Source organism: Bufo bufo, chromosome 2 (assembly GCF_905171765.1).
Source record: "Bufo bufo chromosome 2, aBufBuf1.1, whole genome shotgun sequence".
Lineage (NCBI taxonomy): Eukaryota > Metazoa > Chordata > Amphibia > Anura > Bufonidae > Bufo > Bufo bufo.
The window spans coordinates 598635132-598654089 of NC_053390.1; the positions used below are offsets into that span (position 1 = coordinate 598635132).

The 18958-nt window shown below is 43.5% G+C and overlaps 1 protein-coding gene across 1 annotated transcript in view; it reads left to right on the forward strand.

The window, feature by feature from the left end:
* ZGRF1 (zinc finger GRF-type containing 1) overlaps nt 1–15292 on the forward strand; it is a 97368-nt gene extending 82076 nt beyond the window's left edge. Inside the window, exons 26-28 of the mRNA XM_040420493.1 lie at nt 545–809; nt 7116–7249; nt 15005–15292. Coding sequence (XP_040276427.1) covers nt 545–809; nt 7116–7249; nt 15005–15010 — 405 coding nt within the window. The 3' untranslated portion in view covers nt 15011–15292. The remainder of the gene's footprint in view (nt 1–544; nt 810–7115; nt 7250–15004) is intronic.
* Nucleotides 15293–18958: the final 3666 nt, after the last annotated feature.

Genomic DNA, 18958 nt, shown 5'->3' on the forward strand with positions numbered 1-18958 from the left:
AGCTCTTAGGCAGATCTCTTCTCTTAGGCAGATGTCTTCTCTTAGGCAGATCTCTTCTCTTAGGCAGATGTCTTCTCTTAGGCAGATGTCTTCTCTTAGGTAGATGTCTTCTCTTAGGCAGATGTTTTCTCTTAGGCAGATCTCTTCTCTTAGGCAGATCTCTTCTCTTAGGCAGATCTCTTCTCTTAGGCAGATCTCTTCTCTTAGGCAGATCTCTTCAATTTAGAATGAAATACAGAAAACAGTTGTTGGAAGTTTTTCACCATCAACCTACTGTAGCTAGTAGATGTTTTTGCATTTCCTGGATGAAAGCAATTGTGCTGAATCCTTTTAACATGGTATAGCGTGTCATGAGAAAAGCACAGCAGTTTTCATCTTAATTGGTTTATAGCTGTATGTATACATATTATCACTTAGTAGTATTTTGTCAGAAGTGCACTTTTTGTTTCCTGGAGTGGACTTAGCTCTTACTGGGCAGGTAAAAAGTTCTGTCTGTATATTTGTACATGTCGTCTAATAAAGCATTAATATCTCCCGTATACAGATCTGCTATATGCTTAGCTCTGCTGCGGTATGTGATCCACTGGATATGAAAGCGGTTCAGGTGTCCACGGTGGATGCCTTCCAAGGAGCTGAAAAGGAAATTATCATTCTGTCTTGTGTCCGGACGAGGCAGGTTGGCTTCATAGACTCAGAGAAAAGGATGAACGTTGCACTGACTAGGGGAAAGCGACATTTATTAATTGTTGGCAGTCTCGTCTGCTTGAGGAAGAACAAGCTGTGGGAGCAGGTGATCCATCACTGTGAACGTACGTAAGGGAACACCATGTGGGCAATCCAGTGTGTAATTACAGCTCTGAAACTGAATTGCTACTATAGGGGCGCTCATACACATTAGATAGCTGTCTGCCGAACATGCTAGCTCTCCTGACCCCTCGGCTGACCCCTCAAGAACAAAAGAGAGATAAGTTAGATGGTTGGCTGGTCCTGACAAAATTGGTGGGTTTGATCAATTTGTGTCTAAGGCTACTTTCACACCCGTCATGGATCTGCACAGACGGATCCGTTCAGATAATACAACCGTCTGTATCCGTTCAGAACGGATCCGTTTGAATTAGCCTTACATTGTGTGCCAGGACGGATCCGTTTGGCTCAGTTTCATCAGCGGACACCAAAACGCTGCAAGCAGGGTTTCGGTGTCCGCCTCCAGAATGGAATGGTGACTAATCGGAGGCAAACTGATGCATTCTGAGCAGATCCTTTTCCATTCAGAATGCATTAGGGCAAAACTGATCCGTTTTGGACCGCTTGTGAGAGCCCATGACAGATCTCGCAAATGGAAAGCCAAAACGCCAGTGTGAAAGTAGCCTAACATGTATGGCCACCTAAAGAATGCTTTTGTGTCTAGTCACCTAGAACTGTGTTCAAACTAGCGTTGGTGGGGTTTGTGTTCTGAGACTCAGCGTACCGTGCGGATGAGAGCTACACTGGTTTGAGAATCTCAAAGCTGAGGGCTGGATGAGCTTCTTTAAGTTTGGAAAGACAGCACTTAAAGTGATTGAGATAATTAAAAAATATTGATAACCCCTACAATGTTTTAAAATAGCGAAACTATCATATGCTCACCCGTTTCTCCAGCACCGTTCTCTGTGGCGCTGGTCCGATACTCCTGATGCTATTTGTTTACAAATAGCAGAGGTAACATGCCTGAATACAACACATGACCGCTGCAGCCAATTACTGTTCTCAGTTGTCTACATCTGAGGGCAGCGATTAGCTGCAGCATTGAGGTGCCGAATCCAGGCATGTGACAATAGTTGGTTTTAATATTGATGATCTATCCTCATGTTAGGCCATCAGTATCATATTGGCAGGGTTCTGACATCCCGAGCCGCTGACGATCAGCTGTTACCTTGAAGTAAATGGGAGCAGCAGTGCAATTCCCAGTTCTCTCCACTGCACACTGGATGGAGCTATGCAGTGGTGGTTCTGACATTGGCACCAGAGCTACAAGATAACACCTGAATGGTGGGGGTGCAGAGTGTCAGACCATCGCTGATCTGATATTGATGGCCTATCCTGAACAAACCCTTTAATGTTGACGAGTCCAAGACACCATGTGTAGTGTACGGGAGTTGTAATACCCGTCACTACCAAAGTGTCACTTGGTGTGCTGTCGTCCCTCCTTAATTATGGAAAGTTGGTATATGTCAGTTTTATAAAATGTAATGTAATGCATGTATTTCCCTGTTGCTATGAAACTTGCAAGTACAGGCCGGCTAGGGGTGTCATTCCAGCTCTTAGGCATTAGAGGGAGCTAGGGAGCCCTAGTTTATATAAGGGCCAGACAAGGAAGGGAAAGTCAGTGTAACCTGATCTAGTGTGGAGTGCAGAAGCAGTCTAGACCAGAGCTCAGAAGTTTCTAGAGCCTGAGGAAGCTGAGAGAGACAGAGGCAAAGATCAGGAAAGCAAGAGGTACTCAGCAAGACAGAGGAGGTACTTATGAAAGCTATAGCCAAGGATATAAAGCCAGAAATAGGTTAATGGGCCTTGGTGAAGATTTGCTATATTCCAGGACCAGACAGAAATAGAGTGCAAGCTCCTGTACTGCAAGTCCTGTGTTTAACACTCGGTAATAACCTTGCTCAAACTGTAATTGCCTGCATCAACCGTATTACATAATCGACTGTATGCTGAGGAACTGCGATTCCAATATTGTCTCTGCCTGCAAACTACTAAAGTTGGAGTTCTGTTTTAACACCACGTTTCCTCAAATTATTCCTGCATCCGCAAACGGCGTGCCACCGTTTACTTGGCACTGGCGTCACGAACTATTCCTACCTATACCTGCCCTTGCAGAGAGTCAGCTGTACCAGGTTAGTGTATATTGCACTACTACACTCAGAAACACCTACTACGCACAACTTGAGTACACTGCACCTCTCTTTTGGCGTCACGAACAGGATTCGCACGCTTTCTAGTGCAAGAAGCGTGAACTTTGTGCCTTATACAAGTGCCCTGTGACCAAAGTGACAATTTTCCTGTTTAATGAAAGTGGACTTTGTGGACTGAAAATCGTACCCAAAGTGTTCCAAAAACCTCTAAAAAGCGCTGTGCAGGGTTGCGCTACCCAGAGGAAGAAAATCGCCGCATTGGAGTGTGGTTTTGTGGACTTTAAACATTCCTGCTTGCTGTCAGTGAACAGACAGCGTTTGGACCTAAAGATGGCCGCTGAGCTTGCTGAATTTACTGCTGCGTCACCTTCATCCCGAAAAGGCGGGAAAAGTTGGCGCCTTTCTGAGGAAAAAGCGGGAAGAAGGTCAAGGGCAGGCGCCACGGCTTATCTGGACATTTGCATGTCTGCCAGCATGGACACCGCCCTCCATATACTGGAATACCTGGGGGGCGGCTCCCCAGTGCAATGGGAGGAGCTGGCTACTCTAATTGACGCGACCCTATCGCTCTCCTCAGTAGGATCGAGCATGTTGGATTGTGAGCAGAGTGTTGCTGCAGCGTCCGCACCTGTAATTGACATGATGACTGACACCGGTGTAGAGCCAGAGGAGGCTCCACCGGCCTACGCTCCGGGACCGGAGCAACCCGCCTGCCGCACTAGGGAAAAGGAACCCGAGCCCTACTATGGCTCATGGAGGGACTTTTTTCAGCCATCGTTCAAATGGTCTTCCCTGATGGCGGAGATTCGGGAGGCCGCTATCAAGCGGAATACCAAGACTAAAATCGTGTATGAGGAGCTAACCAAGACCATACATGAAAGACACACGCACACCCAACCCCGCCTGGAAAGGAGAAAGGGAGTGGTGCTGTCGTTTGACAAATCCCGTGGCTACGGGTTTATTCAGGACTATCTTACTGGCAGAGACCTCTATGTGAATCGCAGGTCTGTCAAGAGAGACTACCTCCCTTCGTACCAGCACAGCCTCCGCGAGGGAGAGGAAGTGGAGTACACCCCTGCCGAGAGCCTGCGAGGCCCCTATGCGACTGCTGTGACCCGTCCGAAGCGAGGACCTGAGGATTGGGAGGCAGACGAAGGAGAAGACTACTCTGGCTGCGAGCGAGAACCGGAACGCTCTCCAGAGCCGGCCCATCACGCCTTTCAGGAGCGGAGCTCCTTCATTGGGCCGAATGTCTTCTGGCAGCCAACCGTGTTGGAGAAATGGGTGAGCCCCTATCCGTCCCCCGAGCTGCCTCGTCGGGAGAAGACACTATCTGAGCTGGAGCAGCAACAAGGACTTAGTGCGACCTTCCAGAACATCCGGATGGGACGGAGACCAGACGCATCGCCAGTACCTGTAAAGGCCGAGTCCGCGTCATCGGTGACTGTACCTGCGCCGACGGTGCCAGCAGAGGACAGCGACTCCGACACAGAGAGTATCGGTGAGCAGATCGTCCGGCTGGAGGAGAAGTTGCGGGAGTTGCGTAAGACCTACACCGCCAGGATCCAGACGCCGCCGAGGAAGGATGAGGTAAGGGTGCCTGTCACCACCCGCCGACCGCCTTCTGTTGCCACCGCTCCGTCAGTGCCCCAGACCGGACCCGCGATTGCCGTAAACTGCTGCACCCAGAGCACCGGACCGCTTGCTGCGGCGGTGCCAAGCACGTCACACCCTGCAGTGATCATGCCAGGGCCGGCACGGTCCATCAGAGGGTTCACCCCTAGGCCTATGGGGCCAATACCTATTAGGGGCCCCTTTACCCTACAGCTGCCCCCTGACACTGTTATGTGGGCCCATCCTCCTGTAGAAGAATACTACAGACGGTACTTGCCAGCGGAGCCAAGTGGATATGATGTGCCACTGTAATCAGCCTGCTAGGCCTTTGATTTATTTCCCAAGAAGTTAATGTTAACCCTTCCAGGACAGGAGTCCTATGTTGCTGGTCCTTTGTTGCGGCTGCCAGTTTGTCCACGGCTCAGTGGTGGGTGTTGATCACTGAAATCTCAAAGTCAGCAAGGCCAGGCTTGTTTCCCAGGATCTCCTGCCTGCCTTTGGTACCCCACGCCAAGTTGTGGCCTGTTCCTTTGTTGCACCTTTTACCCTTCACCCCCTTTTCAGGTTGATCAGGGGTTTTACAGCACTTTTCCTGCTGTCATTTTATTGTGCAACCTGTTGCTAAGGAACCGTGCCCGGAGACAGACTCAAAAGGACCTGAGCCTCCGAGATTCTTACTCTTTTAAAGTATTGTGCCCAGAGATGGACTCCACCGCATGAGAGCCTCTGTGATTTAATAAGAAATAACCTGGGTACGGACTCATGTTTGTTATTTGAGCCTCCAAGAACTTTTATACCGTTTTCTACTGTTTTATTATGGACTTATTCATTGTCATGGACTATCCTGGTTATAATGTTACGCTGTGCCAGGTCAGCGCCCCCGTTCCATTCACTATCCTGAGAGAAGAGAACGACGCCCCTTGTCACTACCCTGCACCTTTGCCAATTGGACCTGATGTAAATGCAGTTGAATTGCATATATGTATGCCTGCATGTCTCTTTTTCTATTTCAGGTAGAGATTCCAGTTGGGCGACCCATGATGGAGTACGAGGTCGTACTCAGCTTAAAGCAGTGGGGTATGTAGTGTACGGGAGTTGTAATACCCGTCACTACCAAAGTGTCACTTGGTGTGCTGTCGTCCCTCCTTAATTATGGAAAGTTGGTATATGTCAGTTTTATAAAATGTAATGTAATGCATGTATTTCCCTGTTGCTATGAAACTTGCAAGTACAGGCCGGCTAGGGGTGTCATTCCAGCTCTTAGGCATTAGAGGGAGCTAGGGAGCCCTAGTTTATATAAGGGCCAGACAAGGAAGGGAAAGTCAGTGTAACCTGATCTAGTGTGGAGTGCAGAAGCAGTCTAGACCAGAGCTCAGAAGTTTCTAGAGCCTGAGGAAGCTGAGAGAGACAGAGGCAAAGATCAGGAAAGCAAGAGGTACTCAGCAAGACAGAGGAGGTACTTATGAAAGCTATAGCCAAGGATATAAAGCCAGAAATAGGTTAATGGGCCTTGGTGAAGATTTGCTATATTCCAGGACCAGACAGAAATAGAGTGCAAGCTCCTGTACTGCAAGTCCTGTGTTTAACACTCGGTAATAACCTTGCTCAAACTGTAATTGCCTGCATCAACCGTATTACATAATCGACTGTATGCTGAGGAACTGCGATTCCAATATTGTCTCTGCCTGCAAACTACTAAAGTTGGAGTTCTGTTTTAACACCACGTTTCCTCAAATTATTCCTGCATCCGCAAACGGCGTGCCACCGTTTACTTGGCACTGGCGTCACGAACTATTCCTACCTATACCTGCCCTTGCAGAGAGTCAGCTGTACCAGGTTAGTGTATATTGCACTACTACACTCAGAAACACCTACTACGCACAACTTGAGTACACTGCACATGCACTTATATGGGGATATTAAGATTCTTGATTCTAGTAAATCAAAATGTGAAAAGATATCCCAGCTTTTCCTCTCATAATCTCTTTTCTTTTGGATCCTATTTTATCTTATTAAAACTAAGAAATATATAAATGTTTCGATGTCCTGGTAGCTCAGCCATGTTTCCATCTCCTCACTGCCCTGTGTCTGGGGGTAAGACAACTGGCTGGAGTAGAAGACTTGGCACATCTAGAAGTTTGGCAACTGCACTGAGGGTAATGGGGTGCCTGCTTGAGTGATGTTGGTTGACACATGTGCGTTGTTCACCAGAAAGGAGAACAGTCTCAACATGTTCTGCTTGGAATAATGCCATATTTAACATCACCTGAAAAAAAATCACAGTTTTAATATGAGAATGAACAAAGATAACATGAAGGACACCATTGTGTTCTGGTGACATTTTCTACCAGTTTGACATGCCACACTCCTACCTTCCGCATTAGAAAAAACTGAAGTTGAATCCAAAATGGTGCCATTCAAGTTGACCAACATTGCCTAACAGATTTCCCCTTCCCCCACAGCTTCTGTCTAAAATTGGATCACTGTCTGCCAAACCATATTCATTTTATAGGTTTTATGGGTTTCCTTACTTTTGAGAAACCCCGTATATTGCATAGTACCTGTGAATACAAAAAGATCTAAATGTAGCTTTATTTTTTATTTCAGAGCATAAAGATGGATTGAAACATGTAAGTCAGTGGGATGAAAGACTAAATGCTATACTTGTACTTTATCAAGAAAACAAAGAAAAGGAGGCATCAAATACACAGAAGAAACAAATCAAAGCAAGTCCTGTGAAGGTAAGCAAATAAAACGCCCCCAGTAACTGAGTGGGTATGATTCGTACCTAGTTCTGTCTTAAAGAGGTTTCCAGGCTCCTGATATTAATTACCTATCCTTAGAATATGTCATTAATATCTGATCAGTAATGGTCCGACATGCTTCGGCCCCACCGATCAGCTGTTTTCTTTAGCCTCCAGGGCTGAAACTATAACTTTGAAGTGTAGTGGCCATGCTGGGTTACTGCGGCTTAGCTCCCAGTGACGTGAGTGGCCACTACACTTTGAATGGAGCTGTACTTCTGGTTCCATCCAAAATGCTAGTCTCAGCTCCGGAGGCTGACGAGAACAGCGGTGGGGTGCAGCATGTCGGATCCTTACCGATCAGATATTAATGACCTATCCTGATGGGTCATCAATATCAGGAGCCTGGAAAATACCTTTGGTTAAAGCGTTTTTGCACCTTGTTAGAAGGATCCACCACTGGGACCTCCAGCAATCAGCAGTAAACCACACTGCAAATCTGTTCAAAGCACCACCTCAGGAAAATGTAATCACTGCACAGTTCTTATTGAAATCAGTGGCCTGGCTTTTCACGGATGCGCCATGTTGTGCAGAGATGCTGTTTGTGTTAGCTCTCCGTTCTGGCTTATTCATGAAGGTTCACTCTGCTTCCCATATTCTCTGAAAATTCCTCCCTAATGGAGTAATTTAAAATTAGTTTTGTAAGACTAGTTTCACACTCACGGCTGTCATCTCCGGCATAGAATGCCGGGAATCTGACGGACAAAAAACGTTGAGTGGAGTGGTTTTTGCCCGGTCGATTTCTGGCATATTTGCAAGGTAGCGGCCAGATTTCTGCTGGACTCCATTATAGTCAATGAGGTCCGGTGGGCAGGCGTCAGTATTCGGAAATGCTGGATTCAGTGAACTCTGGATCTCTACCGGAACAGCCTGCCGGAGAACTCTGCCGCAGATGTGAAACTAACCAGACAATTTAAAGGGGTTATCCAATCCTATAAAAGGGCCCCCCACGCTGAATATACTTACCCCACTCCCCGCTCTGCTCCTGGTCCCCGTTACTAGGGAGGCTCGTCCCCGGCCTCGCCTGCCATTGGCTGCCCCCCCCCCACCCCGACACCAAATGTTTTCATCCGGGCAGAGGGAGAATCAGCAGCGGCGGTGCAGGGACCAGGAGCGGCGCAGGGAGCGGGGACCCAGGTAAGTATTTTCAGTGTGGTGGGCCTGGCATATTGGGGGGCTTTTTATAGGATTGGATAACCCCTTTAATCCATCTGAATATCAATCAGGCCAAGAGACAGTGTACCTATTGTCATAAAAGGAAGTCATAATTACTCCTTAAGGGTAAATGCACACGATCAGGATTGCGTGCGGAAAATCCGCACCGTAGGTCATGTACATTGTATTCTATGAGAATTTGAAATTCTCATGCACACGATGCAGATTTGTTTCTGCGCGTATTTTAACCTTCGGTGCGGATTTTAGAATTCGCAGCATGTCAATTTATTTTATTTTTCCTGACCGTATTTTCTCCATTCACTTCAATGTGGAGAGTAAAATCCGTACCAATTGATGCAGATTGACCGCACGGATTTCCCTGCGAACACCTGCGGATTTCAGTGCGGATTGTCCACACATAAATCTTGAACATGTGCAGTTACCCTAAAGGTGTCGTTGAGCAGCGGTTGTAAGGCCTCCTTCACACGAGTGATACGGATTGTGTCAAGATATGTTCAGGGAAAACGGATTGTTTTGCACGTAGGTTCAATCAGTTTTGTCTGCGATTGTGTTCATTGTGTGTGTTTTATCTGTCCGGATTGCATCAGGATTGGATGCGTTTTTCACATGCGTGAATAAAAACTGAAGAATAACAATCTACATATCCTAGCATAGCTTAGGGGGAAATGGGGCTCATGTTACAAGCTATTATTCATTATAAGATCTAAGGCATTTAACATTTTTTCAAATGTACCATGTTTTGTCATCAAGTGCTACTCCCCAGGATTCTGGCTTCAAAATAGGGGCTTTGCAAGTTTTGGGTTTATTTGCACAATAATTTAGTGACATTTTGCATTTTTACACCACTCACTTCAGTTTTGAAAAAGTCAAACAGTTGTTGCAGTCTTACTAAAGTAAATGGGTGACACAGTAAGTGGATTACCCCATTCTGGACCTTCGCCATACATGTATGGCGCAGCTGGCAGGGGATTCCAAGCTGATCGAGCGGGCACAAGAACTACACTCACTTGATCAGTGACAGGGGCCCGGCTGATGTATCAGCAGGCATCACTATAAACTCTGATGCCGACTGATTAACCTCTTAGGCTACTTTCACACTAGCGTTTTGGCTTTCCGTTTGTGAGATCCGTTCAGGGCTCTCACAAGAGGTCTAAAACGGATCAGTTTTGCCCTAATGCATCCTGAATAGAAAAGGATCCGCTCAGAATGCATCAGTTTGCCTCCGTTCAGTCACCATTCCGCTTTGGAGGCGGACACCAAAACGCTGCCTGCAGCGTTTTGCTGTCCGCCTGACGAAGTGGAGCTAAACGGATCCGTCCTGGCACACAATGTAAGTCAATGGGGACGGATCCGTTTTCTCTGACACAATAGAAAACTGATCCATCCCCCATTGACTTTCAATGGTTTTCAAGACTGATCCGTCATGGCTATAGATGACATAATACAACCGGATCCGTTCACGACGGATGCATGCGGTTGTATTATGGATCCGCAAAAAACGCTAGTGTGAAAGTAGCCTTAGATGTCGCAGATAATGCCGACCACAGCATCTAGGGGTTTATAGAGAGAGCGGGCTCCCTCCCTCACCCCATCATCTCCCCACGATGCGATAGCGGGTGCCAGCTGCTCTGGCAGCCCAAGCCCTTACAAAGGCCTCGAGGCCTGCCTGCTACGGAGGGCCCCAGACTGGATCTCATAGCCGAATTGTCAGTGTAAAACTGACAGTTCCAATGCAGTACTGTACTTCATTGCAAAAGGGATCAGGCTCTCAAAAGCTGAAATTAAAATTCAAGTAAAAAAAAAAAAAGTGCCTCTTTCAAGCCATTTAGTTTTGAAGAAATAATATAAACAAGCTCTATAAAAAATATCGCATGACCTACCCCATCAGATGAATGCCGTAAAAAAAAAAAAAAAAAGGCTACTTTCACATCAGCGTTTTTGCTGGATCTGTCATGGGTCAGCAAAAACGCTTCCGTTAGTATAATAGAACCGGTTGCATCCGTTATGAACGGATCAGGTTGTATTACCTCAAAATTGGCCAAGATGGATCCGGCACTAAAACCATTGTAAGTCAATGGGTGCCGGATCAGTTTTCTTTTGTGGGCGATAAAACGAATCTGGCACCATTGACTTACAGGGTAATGATAGATCCGTCTTGCTCTGTATCCCATGACGCACTCAAAAACACTACTTGAAACGCTTTTGTGTGTGTCATGGGAACTCAATGAAACTGAACAGAAAGCATTCTGGTGCACTCCCTTCAGTTTTGTCCCCATTGACAATGAATGGGGACAAAACTGAAGCGTTTTCATCTGGTTTTGAGATCCTATGATGGATCTCAACACCGGAAAGGAAAACTCAGATGTGAAAGTAGCCTATAAAGCAAATAAAAACAGTGCCAGAACAGACATTTTTTGTCACCTCACCTCAAAAAGTTGTATGTATTCCAGAATGGTACCAATGGAAACATCACCTTATCCTTTAAAAAACAAGACCATGAGTATAAAAATATGATGTCATCACCGTTAAAATAAAGAAAAAAAAACTGCCAGGACAGCCATTTTTTTGTCACCTCACCTCCCCGAAATCATAATATCGAGTGAGCCCTCACACGAGACCAGCATAATAATAAGAGTGCTTACTTTTCACATTGGCAAACAATGGGCACTGAAATGGCAAATCTGTGGAAAAATTGCAATTTTCACTTTGCACCATCTGCTGTGCATTATTTTTTTGGGAAAACACGTGTGGTCAAAATGCTCATTACACCCCTTGAAAATTTTAATTTCCAATGTAGTTTCCAAAATGGAGTCACTTTTCGGGGGTCCCCACTGTAGGGGCACCTCCGGGTCTCTTCAAATGCAACATGGTGCCCAAAAGACTATTTCAGCCAAATCTGCCCTCCAGAAGCCAATTGGCACTCCTTCCTTTATGAGCCCTGCGGTGTACCTTTACAGCAGTTTACAACCACATATGGGCTGTTGCAATATTCAGGAGAAAGTGGATAACACATTGTGGCGTGCTTTTTCTCCTTTTACACCATGTGTAAATTTGGGGCTAAATTAATTTTATTGGAAAAACATTTTTTTGAAAAGTGTTTCTAAATTCTGTGAAACCCCTGTTGGATCAAAGTGCTCACTATACCCCTTGAAAAAATCCTTGAGGGATGTAGGCTCTAAAATGGGATAACTTTTTGGGAGTTTCCACTGTAGGGGTATCTCAGGGTCTCTTTAAATGCGACATGGTGCTTAAAAACAATTCCAGCCAAATCTTCTATCTAAAAAATGTATGGTATTCCTTTCCTTTTGAGCCCTGTGGTGTGCCCATATAGCAGTTTACGATCACACATGGGGTGTTTCTTTAAACTGCTGAATCAGGGTAATAAATATTAAAGTTTTGCTGTTTCCCCCTTGCTGTGTTACAAAAAAAATTCAAATATAGGAAAAAGAAAATCTGCAAAAAATAAAATAAATTTTTTAAATTTCACCCCGATTTTGTTTTACTTCCTGTGGAACACCTAAAGGGTAACAAAGCTTTGAATAATTTGAGGGTGTATAGTTTCTAAAATGGGGAAATTTATGGGTGGTTTAGATTATGTAAGACCCTCAAAGTGACTTAATAACTGAATTGGTCCTTTAAGGCTATGTACACCTTTGGGGGCAATTTGTTTTCTTAATTATTGCATTGTACTGATTTTGAGCTAAAAAAAAATTTTTTATTGGTTTTTATTAAAAATATGGCGTCATTTTTTCTGTACAGTGCTGAGATGATCTAGTAGCACCCTTTGGATTTTCTGTCTTTTCCTTCAGACCAGGAGCAGACGGACTCCTTATCTCTGCTTTCTGCCCTTATAAACACTCATTATAGCTCCGTTCTTATCTTACTGATAAGAATGTGACTTAAATAAGTGTTTTTGTCCAATAAGGAATTTAGAGATAAGGTATATGGCACAAAGTGAAAGTGAAGGTATGATTCACACAGCTAGAAAAACTGTTAACCCTTTGTGACAGAATAGCTCAATATTTTTAATAAAGGCCAATTGAAAAAAAGATTTTTAGCTAAAAAAGCAATCATTAAAAAATTGCCTCCTATGTACACGCTAGGTGTACATAGCGTTTAAAAAAGGATTGACAGAACCGAGTTGCTGCTTATGGATTAAAAGTACTTTGTGCCTGGTGAATTTCCTGGTGACATACACCATTTAAGGTGTTTGTAGGAAGTATAATTTTAGTAAGATTTTATTGTAACAATTTTGTCCACAATTACTCATCACTGTTATTCAAACCAAATTTGTTTTTTGTTTTTTTCTTAAAAAAATGAGCAGAGTGAGCAAGTGAAACAGTGATACCTTACCACTCCAGTCTGATGCATTGCAGTTATCCGGGAATATAAGAAATGCACTTTCAATGACATTCGGCAGCAAGTTGGCCATATGCTGTAAGCATGTTGTCTACTAATTCAGCATAATTTGCAGCTCGTCTGTTCCCAAGGAAGTTCTGCACTACAAGCACAAATGCATCCCAAGCTGCAAGACTCAATTGCTTTGTCAGATTCTTGCGCTAATCATAAGTAGTGTATTTGCCACATATGTAGCAGAAATTGTCTGGATCGTTAACACATTCGCGTTTATCCATCTTAAGTTTCAAAACTAATTGTACTGTAACAGATCACTTTATCAAAATCTGTCCAGCTTGCCTTATATACTTACTGCTGACATCAGTCTGAGTGCATCCGAACAGGTCTGGACATGCCCATTGGAATATGTCCAATATAATGCATAAATATTATAACTGAATAGGCTTTGCATGTATAACTTAACCCTTTAAGGACCTCCCCATACTTGTACGGCAGAAGTCCGATCCCCAAACATGGCGCCCACTCACACATGCAGCGGGCGCCATAGCCGCAGGGTTTCTGCTATTTAAAATAGCAGAAAACCGCGGCACATGTATGCGATCAGCCATAAGGCTGATCACATACATTTTCCCTTTCAGATGCCGTGATGAAATGTAACCACGGCATCTGCGCAGTCCAGAAGCGGAAGTTGCGACTTACGCTCCGGTAACAGCGTTCCCAGATTGAGATCGGGGAACCTGTTACATTGATCTAATAGGCTGAAGCCTCAAGCAGGCTTCGGTGCCTATTAGATGATTATACCAATACAGGCCACTAGGTGGCAGCATTGTATTAGTATAGTGCAAATGAAGTGTTCAATGGTGTCTATATAATGATTGCCAGTTAATGTCACCAAAGGTGACTTAAAAAGGGGAAAAAAAACGTTTTTGCAAATATAAAAAAAAAAAGTTCAAATCAACCCCCCCTTTCCTTAAAATAAAAATACTTAAACAATAAAAAAAAAATAAACATCATGGGCATCACCGTGGCAAAAATGCCCATACTATTAAAATCTAACAATATTAATGGCATACGGCAAATGGCGTAACGGGAAAAAAATAAAACCAGCCAATTTGCCATTTTTTGTCACTACCCAATAATATTTTTATAAAAAGTGATCAAAAAGTTACACAGCCCTGTACACATAACTACAAAAAACTTATAGGAGTCAGAATTATAGGAGTTCTATGTTTCTATAACTGCTACAAGAGGACATAGTTTTAAATTAGAGGGGCAAAGGTTTAAAAGTAATATCAGGAAGTATTACTTTACTGAGAGAGTAGTGGATGCATGGAATAGCCTACCTGCAGAAGTGGTAGCTGCAAATACAGTGAAGGGGTTTAAGCATGCATGGGATAGGCATAAGGCCATCCTTCATATAAGATAGGGCCAGGGGCTATTCATAGTATTCAGTATATTGGGCAGACTAGATGGGCCAAATGGTTCTTATCTGCCGACACATTCTATGTTTCTAGAATATGGTTATAAAAAAAAATTATAATTTTTTTCCTCAAAGGTTTCAATTTTTTCTTCAGTATTAAAACACAAGAAAAATTATATAAGTGTGGTATTGTTGTAACCGTACTGACCTGGAGAATGAAGATAACAGGTCAATTTTACCTCATAGCGTACAGTGTAAAAAAAAAAAAAAAAAAACTTTTTCAGAATTGCGTTTTTTTACCAATTCTACCTCATTTGGATTTTTTTTTCCCGCTTCCTACTACATGGTATGCCACCGTAAATGGTGCCATTAGAAATTACAACTTGTCCTGAAAAAAAAAGCCCTCATAAGGCTATGTGAATGGAAAAATAAAAAAGTTAGGACTATGGGAAGGCGGGGAGTGAAAAACGAAAATGCAAAAATGGCAAATCCCGGGGTCTTTAAGGAGTTAAAATGTAGCCGTGTCAGGCAAATTCTGAATTCATATTTGGAATCAGCGCGCTCATTTTAGTATAAATCACATGTTTTTCTCTCAGTAGCAAAATCATTGTTGCACTGTGAATTATTTAAAATAATGCTGTCTGTCAACCCCTTTAAATCAGAATCCAGCTATCTCTGTGTTTGTGTTTGAATCTTCAGAGGTGCTTTGCATGACTTTTTCTTTTACATCTCTCTTCCAGATCTAAATGAAGAAGGCTCTTTAACCTTCTACTACTGGTCTGGATCTATGTGACAGTGAAGATAATCCAGCGTTATTTCATCTTTGTCATATTTGCACAAATTTCACTGAGTCTTCCCATGTTCTGGGCTAAAAACTGAAAACTTGAGATTAGCACATTTTTGTTAATACTTTTCTATTTCATTGTTAGTAAGACCTTATGATTCACACCACCATAATATCAACCACTTGCCTCAAAGAAACATCTACTGATATCTTTTAAACCATAGAAACTAGCTCATCTGCCTGAGAGTTGTCTCAAAATTCTGGTATTTATTTAATCCTATTTAAATTCTGTTTATATGTATATTGTGTTATATGTGTTTTGACCCTTAAAGAAAAATGTAATCAATAAATGATATCATTAACACTAGGTGGCACTAGAGTACTCCTTGCTTATAGTTGTGTGACTATTTTTGTGTATTTTCCTCAATGTCTGTATAACTATATGAATGCTAATGTTTTACTTCGTCACCGGTAGGAGTTTTTGACTAGAATTTGAAATACAGATCATGATTTATGAGTAAAACACAATATATTCCAAGTTTAGTTATTTTCATTGGAAGAAAAATGAATGAGAACAGTGCTGATACACACAAATCCTGTGGTTTTTTTTATTGGAGGGGTAGGTTATTTTTCCATGAAAAGTTCCTTAAATGTATTAACGCTGTTCAATTATCTTGAAGCAACGGGCTTAGTAAATTAATAAAAATGAAATCTAGGGCCATTGAATTATCTAATTTAAATTACTGCTGACATCTCCGTATAGTTTCTTAAAATCTCAATCAACAATCCATTAGAGCTCAACAGGAGTAAAACTAAATCCTCGTTTAAGTGTATTTATCCAATCTCTTTTCTCTCTTTCAAATGCTAAATCCATTTTAGCATATGCCCCTTCTTTCTCTCGCCTTTTTCTAAAGCCTAGCAGCTTCTATTACCCTTGTAAATATGAAAGATGCTAATCATATGACATATCACGTCTCAGTCGGAGCCTGGAATAAAGCCTTGAGATGTGGGATCATTGCATCCAGACAACAGCTTCATCAGCCAGAAAGTTGTTTTTTTTTTCTCTTTGCCTTCAACTCTCAATCCCTTCTTTGTCTGCAGGGAAAATGCAGGCAGTACGAGCTTCCATGGCCATATGGTCCACTCTGTATTTTGTTAGTCTGATTCAGTAAGCTTTCTGTGACTAGGGAGTGTGTAGAGATTCACAGTATCCTCCTCTTCTTTTTTTGTCTTTAAACAAAGTCTGTAGCCAAACGTGCATGTGCTTTTTATTATTATTTATGTCGTTATGCATTTGTACATCGTTACTTTAGCACTAGCAGGTTGTTCATTGAGGGAGAATTAAACGCATCTATTCAAGATTCACACAGATTTCTACTAAAATGTGCCTACAACTCACAGTCAAGGAGATTGATCAAAATTAGTACAAGGGAAAATTGCTAGAAGGGAGCAGTTAACCATAATTATAAGAGGTTGGATTGATTGCTAATTCCGGGGTGGACTGGGAATTTAAAGTGGGCGCTGGAAAAAAAAACTAAAACTGGCCCCATGTTTTATGCGGGTCTAACTTGACAGTGGGGTCAACACAAATAGATAGGGTCTGCATAAGTAGGTGGGCCAGTAAGACCATAGTGACCATAGTGAGGCACAAAATACAACCCCAGGAGAACGAAATACCACAGAGCAGCACAGACTACTGCCTCAGAAGAACCAAATACCACAGTTTCCACAGTGTTCAACTGTATGAAAGTGTTGAAGATGGTGATACAGATGAATACAGAAAGGCACCCGTGGCCGTTGGTTGAGGTTCATAGGTACCTGATTCGCCTACATTAATGCTGAGAGCATCAGACCATTAAGTACCAAGCCGGCGACCATTGTGAAGGCTCACGGGGAAATTTCCCTGTAGGGTCTAGGGCAAGTTGGTTGCTATGGTAAATTGCTCGATTTTTTTCCCATACACCAGTTTTGATACAGCTCTTCCAGGGTCTGTATATACAGTATATTAATGACAAGGATATGCCAAGTGCAGTAGAATGTATATTTATTTTTGTTCTGTTTTTTTGCTTACTGATGTAAGGCTAGAGCTACAACTACATATCAGGCGTAATGCACTTGTTGTGTCATCATTAGAGATGGCCTTGCGGTTCGCCCGGCGGTCGTTGCGCGACAAAGTTTGCTCGTTTACAATTCGCCGAACATGCGAACATATAGCGATGTCCGCCAGCGCCATATTCTTTTGCATTGCGCTGAACTTTGACCCATGACACATCCATCAGGTGGAACAGGACAGCTAATTGAGACGTTTCAGCACATGGACACACCCCCACCCTATCACAGAACCCGATCTGGTAGCCATTTTACATTCTGTGTTTTGCCAGTGTAGGGAGAGGTTGCTTTGTGGAGCAGGGACAGACCGTTAGGGACACCAAACGCTAGCTAATAGGGCCACAAAAGTCCTTTTATGGACTGGTATAGGTATGCTATCGATAGGTGTGATATACTGAGGGGTGTAATATACTTATAATATACTTTCTAACATAGAAAGTATATTATAGTGCATTTGTATTGTGCAGCAGTTGTGTGCGGTTCTGCTACGATACCGCAGGTATACAGAGGGACAAGCGTTATTGGAACAACTATTTGCAACGAGCGTGATATACCTGTTGCCCCCCAAAAACTGATTGAAGGGTTTGATATACCTGCTTCCACAAAGTACTGATTGAGGGGTGACATATACCTGCTTCCACCAAATATTGATTCAGGGGTTCTATATACCGGTTTCCACAAAATACTGATTGAGGGTTGCCATATACCTGCTTCTACAAAATACTGATTAAGGGGCTCTATATACCTGCTTCCACCAAATATTGATTGAGGCATGCGATACACCGGTTTCCACAAAATACTGATTGAGGGGTGCGATATACCTGCTTCCACCAAATATTGATTCAGGGATTCTATATGCCTGTTTCCCCTAAATACTGATTGAGGGGTGCGATATACCTGCTCCCACCAAATATTGATTAAGGCCTGCGATACACCGGCTTTCACAAAATACTGATTGAGTGGTGCGATATACCTGCTTCTACAAAATACTGATTAAGGGGTTCTATATACCTGCTTCCACAAAATACTGATTGAGGGGTGCGATATGCCTACTTCCACCAAATATTGATTCAGGGGTTCTATATGCCTGTTTCCACTAAATACTGATTGAGTGGTGCGATATACCTGCTTCTACAAAATACTGATTAAGGGGTTCTATATACCTGCTTTCACAAAATACTGATTGAGGGGTGCGATATACCTGCTTCCACCAAATATTGATTGAGGCCTGCGATACACCGGCTTCCACAAAATACTGATTAAGGGGTTCTATATACCTGCTCCTACAAAATACTGATTAAGGGGTTTGATATACCTGCTTCCACAAAATACAGATTGAGGGGTGCGATATATCTGCTTCCACAAATACTGCTCTTCTTTAGGGACTTTGGCACAGGGTCATTTAGAAAATGACAGGCAGAGGAAGAGGCAGGCCGTTCCGCAGGGGTGGTAGGGGTCGGGCAGGTGCACCAGGCCGGAACCTAAGTGGGAAGACTGAGAAGGTGCGTGCGATTACGTCAAAGGACGCACCAGAGTTGGTTGAGTGGTTCACTCAGCCTTCCGCTTCTGTACCCTCCTCATCCTCTGTATCTGCACTGTCCTCACTCTCTGCTGTGTGCACCCCCAAAGACACCACCATAGCCCCTCCACTTGAGTCAGAGGAATTATTTTCCCATCCATTCCCAGACCTTACCGATGCGCAGCCATTCTTGGCATCGGATGAGGAAGAGGAGGTAGCAACAGCCGCCACCCAGCGGTCTGACGACAGTACCCAGATCAGCCCAAGAAGGGTGGTCCCCGC